The sequence below is a fragment of the Pistacia vera genome, unplaced genomic scaffold (genome assembly GCF_008641045.1).
Source record: "Pistacia vera cultivar Batoury unplaced genomic scaffold, PisVer_v2 Contig680, whole genome shotgun sequence".
Classification (NCBI taxonomy): domain Eukaryota; kingdom Viridiplantae; phylum Streptophyta; class Magnoliopsida; order Sapindales; family Anacardiaceae; genus Pistacia; species Pistacia vera.
The window spans coordinates 454469-464916 of record NW_022196535.1 but is presented as its reverse complement, the minus strand read 5'-3'; the positions used below and the strand labels follow the sequence as shown (position 1 = coordinate 464916).

Sequence of the window (10448 nt, the reverse complement as noted above, 5' to 3'; positions counted from 1 at the left end):
CTCTTCTCCTTTTTCTTCTTTCCTTGTTCTTCTTCTTTTTTTTTTTTTTTTGCTTTGTTTTTACTCTCCCTCAGCTCACGTCTTCTTCTTCTTCCTTTGGGCGAGCTGCCCAGTTTCTTCTTTTAAACAAAAACAGCTTTCTGAAATTATTTCTGCCCCCAATTTCTCTGAATTTCAGTTTAACCCTGCCACATAAGCTTTCCCTAGCAAAAATGTCCAAATTTTTCCCTCTTGATACATGCAATCCCATCAGGATTTATTTCTTCGATTTCACCCCTTAACACAGCTTTAAAAACTGACAGAAATACCCCTATCTTACCACAATACCAAAAATCAAATTAAAAAAAAAAAGAATTAATTAACTAAATACAATTCATGATCTAACTAAAATCAGGAATGGGGTTTTACATGGACCGTTTGAACAAGTACAGTCATTTCCTCACTTTGAAGCATCCGTATACGACTAGGGATGTTGCAAGCTTATTCGTTAAAGAGATTGTCCGGTTACATAGATTTCCTCATTTGATTGTCTCGGATCGAGATCGAGTGTTTATTAGTCATTTTTGGGGTGAGATGTTCAAGTAGTTGGGAACACAACTTCTAATGAGTTCCGCCTATCATCCTCAAACAGACGGTCAATCGGAAGTAGTAAACCGTTGTTTGGAAACATATCTCTATTGCTTTGTTAGTACTCAGCCCCGGCAGTGGCCCAAATGGATTCCTCGGGTAGAGTTTTGGTTTAATACTACGTTCAGCAGCTCAATTGGCATGACACCCTTCAAATCACTTTATGGCCGAGACCCCCCAGTCATCCTTAAGCATTCTGAACATTCCTCCACATTTGAGGAGGTGAACTAGTAGGTGCATGACCGAAACACTATCCTTCAAGAACTAAAAGAGAATTTGGTCAAAGCTCAAAATCGAATGAAGCACTTTTGCAGATGCCAAGCGGAGAGAAATCAACTTTGAAGTGGGGGATTCAGTTTATCTCAATCTACAGCCTTACCGCCTTCGTTCCTTGGCTCATCGTTACAATGAGAAATTGAGTCCGAGGTTCTATGGCCTTTTTGTGATTACTGAAAAAATTGGTTCAGTAGTTTACCGACTGCAGCTACCTTCCACTACCCGGATTCACAATGTGTTTCATGTGTCCCAACTTAAGAAGACTACTTTCCCACCTTCAAATGTCCAACTACTTCCAAATGCCCTAGATGAGGACTTGATTTTAGCTATTGAACCAGAGGATGTGTTAAAGAAAAGAAAGTTGCTAAATGGTACTTAGGAGGTCTTGATCAAATGGAAAGGGCTACCGAACTTTGAAAATACTTGGGAAGAGTTCTCCACTATCCATCTTCAGTTTCCATCCTTTCACCTTGAGGACAAGGTGACTCTCCTTAGGGGGAGTAATGATGAGAGCAACAACACATTAGTGTATGAGAGGAAAAATAAAGGTGTAAAAAAGGGGATGAGGGGCTAAGTGTCAAGCTGTATGCGTGAGGTGTGGGTGGTATTAGCTTTATGGTAAAGTGACAAGTGGCAAGTGTTGATTGATGGGGAACTGAATTCGGTTATAGTAAGAGAGTACGAAGAATAAAAGAGAATGGGAAGGATCTATCTGCATCATTGCTAAATTGTAAAAAAGGGAAAGAGGTTGGGGGAGGTGCTGGCCCTCAAAGTCCAACCGGTTTCTTTTTCTGTATGCAAATTCATCTTAAATGGGTTGGTTTATGTTTATCTTATGTTGCGCTTAATTTTAGTTGTAGATGAACTGTTATTAGAGTAGTGATGTCACAGAGTTGTTATTCAATATAGATATTAAGATTATTCAGTATTGTTTGTATTTTTCAATTGTTTTAAAATGGTTAAACTGTCTGGTGTGACAGGAAATTCTGGGCTATTGACTATTGAAGTTTCAAAGTGATCTAGGAGGTTGTTTGTGAGTGATGTTTTGCAGGAGAAGCTTGGGGTTTCTATCAGAATCCCAATGTTAATAAACCAAAAATGACGAGTGATGATCGAATCTGGTTCATGAAAAATACACTCCGAAAAAAGAAAAATAAAAAGAAAGAAGACACACCTGCTAATTATTGCCGTCTACAGGTAGAGGTAGGAGAAGGTGTTTGGCGAGCCCAGGATCAGGTTGATTCTTATCAATTTTAAAGCAATAGGTGCCCAAAATGTTCTCACCAGAAACACCCAATAAAACCTGCTCAAAGCAAAATGTCTTGAAATTGATTAAAATTAGTCAGCAGTGACCACGAATTTTTAAAAGCATTCTACCAACCAACTTCTCTAATCAAATACCTTATTGAGTTTTATCAGGTACATGGACCTAAGGGGTTGATTTACAGCTGTATAATATGCACTATCAAAACTATGAATGATTTCCTTTTCTCAAACAACTCTAACTAATACAGCAATAGAAGTTACAAATCAAATACAAAGTAGGACAAAGAAAAATGATTTTCTAGTTGCACACTCTGTCAGCAGCTATCACCCTTCTAACCCATTAGAATAGATGATAGTATCTCTCCCATAGTCCTATCAGATGTGTCACCTTCATTAGCTACCTCCATACCAGACTCAAGAACCGCAGCATCCAAAATTAGCTTCCGTTTTGCTATCTCGTAAACATTCTCATCAACCGTCCCCTTGGTTACCAGCCTGCAAAGGGCTTGAGCTGTTGAGCGTATAAAGCAAAACCTTACACAATAATACTAAGAAAAAATGCCATAGTGGACTGCGTGCAGGGGAAAGCAGGAAGAGGAAATTTTAAGGCACCTGTATATGGTGACAGGCTTTGTTTGGCCAATACGATGACAACGATCTTCTGCCTGTCGATCAATCTGTGGATTGAAATCCATGTCATGGATGACAACAGTATCAGCACCAGTCAAGTTTAAACCTTGGCCACCAGCTCTTGTGGAAAGCAAGCAAGCAAAGATGGAAGCATCACTATTGAAAGTATCAACTATAGCCTGCCTCTCTGACACCTGAGTACTGTCATCGGAAGCATTCACAAATTAAAATATCCGCATATTTAGCAAATCAAATGAACAATAAACAGACGTTAAAACCCAGAAACCCTATGCTACGGTAGTAATGAGAAGAAAAGGAGGAAAGCAGAAATGTCAGAGTGTGCACACAAACACAGACACAGGGAAAAAGAAATTAATTGTGGTTCTGAGCATTTCAAATACATTGAACCCAATCATAAATCATTGTAACTCTTTAGAAAATGACCCAATGAAGTTCATACAGAAACCAATTTATGAGAGTGAGAGAAACACCAGGCAATATCTAGAATTATTCAGGACAAGACCCAACCAGGCAGAACAAATTCATGAACTAAGTCTCTTGAAAGTTTGATCCGCTAACAAAAACATTCAACAAAAATCTTAATCGCTTTTCTACCTGAGCACATAAACTCCATATTTTTTTCAAATAACAATACTTTAGTGCTCTTTTTTTATCTACCATATTCATGAAACTTCGTCTGAAGAAAGTCACTATTTTATTCAAATGTGACAAAGCAGCGAAAGAAAGATTTCAAATGTGCCATTCAACAACAAAATAAAGAAATTTCAAATAGCCCACAACTCCAGGAGTTTGATGGTTACAATCCTCATTTCAGCTTAATGATATAAAGATATATTGGCAAATGGTAACCAAGAATTAATAATGATAAGCACAAAAGAACAGTACCTTCCATCAAGTCGTCTATATGTAACTCCAATCACATCCAAAGTCCACTCTAAGATATCAAGCATTGATGTCCACTGGCTAAAAATCAAAACCCGGTGGCCACCTTTCTTCAGAGAGGGAAGAAGTTCAGCTAATGCCTGCAATGTACACACAGCTAATTAGTTCAAATATAGAGATAAATATATAATTCCAAGAAATTTACTGACAAAAAATTACTGAAACCATACCCGACATTTTGCAGAAAGCATAACATGTTTTTCTGAAAGAATTCCCTTGGTATCAGCACCGCCATAAGAGTGTAAAAGCTGCAACTATGTCTATTAGTAAAGGTATGGAAGACAGAATTGAATAACAAATCTTACAGTGTGCTAAGTCTTGCAGGAAGTTCAAAACAAAACAGATTCTGGTCATTGGGAGAAAGACACAAATACATATTACTGACCTTCCCTAAGGTTTGCTCCAATCCAAACACCTCCTATAGTTTCAAAATTAACTTTCACCTACTCCATCTTCAAAGAATCTCCACCACATTTAAAATAACAAGAAAGGTTTTATATGGTTTTTGAACAGTGACAAGGAAGGTCTTAATTAAAAACCTGAACAACTGATAAGTTGATTTTTTATTAAATATAATATTTATATAATATATTCAATGTTTATTAAGGGAAACTCAAAATTAGTAACTTTTGTGTGTGTGTGTGTGTGTGTGTATATGAACAACTTCAAAATAAAGAATTACCTGATGAATAGAAAAATCATTGTAGCTCTTAAGCTCCTCTATCACTCGGTCCAAGGTACATTCAAATCCAAATGCACCCATAGGATGTAACTTTCTAGCAAATCGAACAACATCGTCATCAGAGTAGATTCGCCTCACTAATAAAGGATGATTTGCAATCTGGAATAAGCATGAAAATTTAGAAAACAAATCAAAATAAGCACAAGGAATATAATAAGAAAAAAATAAAAGTTTATTTTGGGAACTGTAATATTAATCTGCAGCACCTTACGGAACTGAACAAAATAGTTGGAAATCTGACGTCGAGGAAGAACTCCAACAATATTATTCAAATTAGGCTCATAAAGCTTAGCAATACGAGCTCGTGACGCAGCCCGATACTCCTCTATGGCTTCTCTATAAGCATCATCCTGCTGTTTTTCCATTATAACATACTCAACCTGCAGGGAAAAAAAAAATTACTCAGATTTCCCACAATACAGAGAAATTTGAATAAATAAAATATGCAAAGTTCAAATTCTAAACTCAAACTTAGAGGGATGTTGGAAAATTCGGCACCTTAATGGAAACCTCAAGTAAGCATCAATTATACCTGCTGTATCTTTGGGACAAGTTGTTGCATTACATCAGATTTTAAACGCCTCAAGATGAATGGTCCTAAAATGGACTTCATTCGACCTATTAAGTCTCTATCTTCTGCGTTTAGTAGTTTCTTCAAATCTACATCCTCAGTAGCAAAAAGATCGGGCATCATGAACTCCAACAATGACCAGAGCTCCTGCCATGATAACACACCAATTCAATAAAGACATCACAAGTAACTGAATAATGAATACATTTAACAGCAATGTTTCCAAGTACATAAGGATCAGCAGTACAAAATGCTACTCCATTATGAAGTAAATCTAGCCAGATCATCATAAACATCGGTAACAGTTCACTATATGATAAATTTTTACCTCAAAGCAATTTATTAAAAAATAAATCAACTTCCAACAACAAGAAGTCCAATATCATTTTGAAATTTAAAGGGGAAAAGAAATCACTACAAAGGACAAGATGTCTCATCAAGCAGGTTAGCTAGAAATGGATGAGATTAAAGTAAATTCATCTAAACTCAGAACTGCTTAAGATGCAAACAGAAAAAAAGTCCCTTTAGATCTCCTTTGATAATGGCCACCTGTAGCTCATCTGAAAAGATCTCACAATTTGTAACTCAAGAACCCTATCCAACTTAACAAATGAGGCACCACATCCAAATCAAAACTGGATGCATAATCAAATCCCTAAAACTCCTGGGCTTCACTTTGACCTGTTGACGGCAAAAAAGAAGTCCAACTGCCTGAAGTTTACAATATACAAACCAAATTTATGCGACTGCACCTTCTTACTTCTTCATACTATTTTTGTGTCAAGTGCATAAAGCCTTGAGAAATTTGAATCATTTCAAACATGTAACTCCTTGTTTTTATTTCTCTCTTCTTTATTATTATTACTATTCTTGTTTCCTTTTTTATTTTATAGCAAGGTATCCATAAGATATCTGAAGTAAAGACAGAACCTATGAATGGCCAGTACGCTGTGCAGTATGTAATGCACCTATGAGAGTTTTAAGTTTATGAATATTGGAATTTCAGGCCTAATCAAAATAAGAAAAGTATGATATTTAACAATATTTCAAACCCAGTAGAATAACACAAACATGTCACTCCTGTGTCTTATGTTAGCATTTTTTCAGTAAGAAGCATCTATGATAAAAGTTAGCTGTATTAGAAAATAAACATAAAGAAACAATTATTAGCTGTAGTATAAAAGTGAAACAATAAGGCAAACACAGAGAGAAAGAAAAGGAAAAGGCAATTATTAATCGTACATGTAAATCATTTTGTAGTGGCGTCCCTGTCAGCATTAGTCGCTGGTTTGCATTTCGAGCAACAGACATTAGATTCTTCCACCTATAGCTGTTTTTATCCTTCAAAGCATGAGCCTCATCCATCAACACACAGCTCCAATGCCAACGTTTCAGAAATTTACGGTCATCTTTCTGCTGCACACTGTACAGACCATCAATGATAAGCATTAAACTTAACATGCAATTGAATCTATAAATAGTTCCTTGAACCACAATAAACAAACCTGTGACGTTCAAAAAGAGAATAGCACACAAGAAGCACATTAAACGGAGGAGGCAATCCAGCTTTGGCCAAAGAGCTCAACTCTTTTGAATAGGCTGTTCGTGCAGCCCCATGATACTGGAGTATAGAAAATGATGGACACCATTTCTTTAGTTCTCTCTCCCAATTTTCCAAAACAGAGGCAGGACATACAATTAAGTGGGGTCCAGGGTCATTATTCAAGTGCTTTAGAAGCATCAAATATGTCACAGCCTATTAAATAAAAGCATTATCACTCAGTTAACATTACAAAAATTACTAATATTGCATAGGAAAATTAATAGAGCTTCACACACCTGAATGGTCTTCCCAAGACCCATCTCATCTGCCAATATGGCTGCAGGGGATACAAAAGTGAGTCATTAGGGATCATTTTAAAATACGACTAGCATTAAATACTATAAGTTTAGAGAAACAAAAGAGCAACATATGATGATACTGAAAATAATTAAGACTCAAAAGCTGCAAGTAATAACATAGACAACGACATTCAAGAAAATACTGCTTTCTACATCATTACTGTTCTTTTCTCAACAGTGAAATTGTCTAGGGCAATAAAGTTTTATCTGGAGAGCCTTTTTAGGCAGTCAATAAGAAATAAGTCAACAACAATGGACCAGTCAGTTTGAATGACCTCCCCTGATATGAGGCCTAACTACACTTTTTTTTTTTATATTTTTATAATAAATTACACTCTGATAACATTGGCTATGTAATTAGCCAAAGGTCCTTACATTAATGGAGTTTCGATAAAAAGTAAAACACTTGTGCATCTTATTTCCCTCCATCTAGTTAAGTCTTACCTCCATCAAGCCTCACTAGTATCCCACTTCAAATACTGCACCACCTGCTACCACCGGAAACATCACCTAACATTGGTGCAGCACCTCCATATCCCAATAAGTCATGATGACCTCAATACACATCACCACAACTAAACCCCAGTGAAACCCCGCCACCTCACTCCATGAGGCCAGCAACCCTACTGAAGGATCTAGTAACACCACCAAATCACCTCCATGTACACCATCACATAACATGCCTAGACCAAAACTGCCTAGATACATTACCCAGTGCAGCCAAAACACAAACCCAACCAAGAAAATAACCCACGCCTTTATGGGGCACCAGCACAAAGTATCACAGTTAGTTGGCTATATACCATAAAAACAGCTATGTCCGCACCTGCATAATCCTCGCAAATTCTTTTACATTTCTTTATCCAAATGACCTAATATACAACAATCGCCACATATTTCCATAGGATCAAAGCCTTCTTCCTTCCTCTAAACGTTGAAAATTCTCCACCATTCACAAAGCAATATAGTATAGAAAGAGACGATCAACACTTTCAGCCCCCTTCCACGTAATGCACTGATGCCATAACAAACACACAAAAGACCTTATTCTACATTTTTTTCACAAGTATTAACTCTGCCATTTGCTAGACACCAAGAGAAAACTAAACTTTACTAGGAACCTTTGGTCTTCAAAGCTAGAGGTATCAGAGTAATCATAGATGCCAAAATGTAGTACAATCGCAAGTAAAAGGATATAGAAGAATTACCTCCCCCAATGCCCTTTCGATACAACAAGAGAAGAAAATTGACACCAACCAGCTGATAGGGCTTAAGAACTGGCTGGAAATCCTCATCCTCATCCCCACATGCTTCATCAATATCATTCTGCAATAAAATAAAAATAGAAAGCCTATTACCGACCAAACCAACAGGAAATATGGCAAGAGGCTTTCAACAACTTAGCTGAAGTAAAATAAGAAACGTCAACTTTTAATTAATTTCCTCATCAATCAAATGTTCCTCCACTAAAAAACCTAGAACTTAAGCTACCGCATTTCATAATAAACCTTAGAAAAAATAAGCCAAGCACAACATTTCTACTACCAAATCACGGTAGAACATAAAATTCGAAGAAACAGTACCTGAGTCACAATCCTAACCGAGGAAGCTTCAACTTCCGAGTAGCGATCACAAGCGGTACCAGAAGTACCATATAACTCTCTTTTAAGCTCCGCCGATATTTTAGCGCATTTTGCCAAAGCGTTTCCAACCACATCATCCTCCTGTCCATCATCTTCTAATACTTCTTCTTCTTCAGTCGAAGACTTTACTTCATATACTTCAGCAAAATCTCCCTCGCTCCGCTGTTCCTCATCATCGTCGTCTACAATGAATCGACGGCCACGATTGTTCGCGGCGGACGGTGGCCCCTCCTCCTCTACATCGTCATCCTCGAGATTTTCGTCTAAATTTTGGCGGTGACTATCGGCTTTAAAAGCGAATGATTCGATTGAAGGAGGAGGTTTTGATGCCTGAGTTTTTATTTTGAGGACTCGAGACGGCTTGAAGGAATGGTTTTCCCATTCGTCGTCCGAAATTTCGGCGAATTCTCGCTTCATTATTCCGTTTTCTTATGCAATTGCACGCGTCATTGCTGAAAAAGCCCTAAGCTTTAACTTAATATTGCAGAATCAAAGAGAAGAAAAACAGGCGGTACAATTAAGTGACGAGCGCGGGCCAAAAATATTTGGTCACTTTCGGACAAATATCATTTACCCCTCAAGGTCTTACAAACCAACCCACGTATTTTGAAAAATGACAATTTCACCCAAACAGTTGATAGTATGGTTGTTGAAAACAAATACTGGTGAAATTATTTAATCTTTAATGCTTTGAAAAGATGATCAATCAACATCTAACCAACATTGGACATACAAAGTATAAAGTAAAGTAAAGCACACCAAAAATTTTTACATGGACCAGCTAAAAACCATTTTAGCCTACATCCATGAGACCAAGTCCAACCCAATCAAATCCACTATAGCAACAACTCAAATGTCAACACAAACCTGAAATTAAATACATTAAAGTAGACACTTCTTGTCTGCACAATTTAACTCCACACTCTTGATTGAACAAATGCATAGCTATGATCTGATTGAATCCAAGCAACCACTTCGATAGCTCAAGCACCTCTTGAACTTGGATAGTCGAAAACACCTTTCAGCTCACAAGCTTGAACTTCCTTCAAGCTTCAATAAGGAAACACGTTCCACAATACTCAACAACAGATTATAAATCGTCAAGGAAATCACCAACAAGAAAGGAACCAGACTAAATATACTCTCTAAATTTTCAGAGCTCAAAAAGATAGAATATCTAGGTTCAAAGAGTAAGGAAGTAGAAGATGAGTTTAAATATTCTTACTCAACAAATTTCAACAGTACACGTTGCAAAACTTTCCAACAACCCACATGCACTTTTTAACAACCCACATGACACCTATAAAGTAAACTTTTCACACAAGTTCCATGAAAGATTCAAGATTAAAATATCTTAAAACATAAGATGAGTGAGTGATGGACCCATGGTAACAAAACATATAAGCGAAGGGCAAAAAGGTAAAGGGTGTGGCTAACAGGTGGCATTAGGCATGAAGGGTGCGCGTAGTTAGTTAGGATCTAGTATCATGAGGAATAAAAGGCGGACGTGAGAGAGGGGTAGGGCATCATTTGAATTTGTGGGAATTATTTTCGAGAGGTGCAAACCCTTGAAGTTCAGCTTGCTTTTCATTTTGTTTCAGTTGCTTTCATTTTGATTCAGGAGTATTGCAATGAATATTTCTCTTCACTTTTATGCTAATTTGTTATCTTGAATTTGCTTATTTTATTGTTCAATTGGTCGGATTGGTGTGTGAATTCTTGGTGTTTGCTGTGAGTTGTGTGATTGTGTTCTGGATTGTGTGTGAAAAAGGTGTCTACAGAGGAGGTATTCATCAACTGGTATCAAAGCCGACAATTTTTGGGGTAT

The 10448-nt window shown here is 37.1% G+C and overlaps 2 protein-coding genes across 4 annotated transcripts; one reads left to right on the top strand and one right to left on the bottom strand.

Moving 5' to 3' along the window:
• The first annotated feature begins 396 nt into the window (after positions 1-396).
• LOC116113534 lies at positions 397-1282 on the top strand. The gene is made up of 2 exons (XM_031399683.1): positions 397-568; positions 942-1282. The coding sequence occupies exons 1-2, from the start codon at positions 397-399 to the stop codon at positions 1280-1282; spliced, it is 513 nt and encodes a 170-aa protein (XP_031255543.1).
• Positions 1283-2104: 822 nt separating this feature from the next.
• LOC116113538 (protein CHROMATIN REMODELING 19-like) lies at positions 2105-9077 on the bottom strand. Of its 3 annotated transcripts, XR_004125427.1 has the most exons (13): positions 8561-9077; positions 8186-8303; positions 6915-6955; positions 6581-6831; positions 6318-6498; positions 5037-5222; positions 4711-4884; positions 4445-4603; positions 3933-4010; positions 3706-3842; positions 2782-3000; positions 2305-2664; positions 2105-2206 (listed from the first exon to the last, which is right to left on the bottom strand). XR_004125427.1 is itself a non-coding variant. In XM_031399689.1 (12 exons), the coding sequence occupies exons 1-12, from the start codon at positions 9035-9037 to the stop codon at positions 2502-2504; spliced, it is 2184 nt and encodes a 727-aa protein (XP_031255549.1). In that variant the 5' UTR covers positions 9038-9077; the 3' UTR covers positions 2263-2501. The 3 variants fall into 3 exon arrangements, 2 of the variants coding, with proteins under 2 accessions (XP_031255549.1, XP_031255550.1); XM_031399689.1 differs by lacking the exon at positions 2105-2206 and having other exon boundaries at positions 2263-2664; XM_031399690.1 differs by lacking the exon at positions 2105-2206 and having other exon boundaries at positions 2492-2680.
• Positions 9078-10448: the final 1371 nt, after the last annotated feature.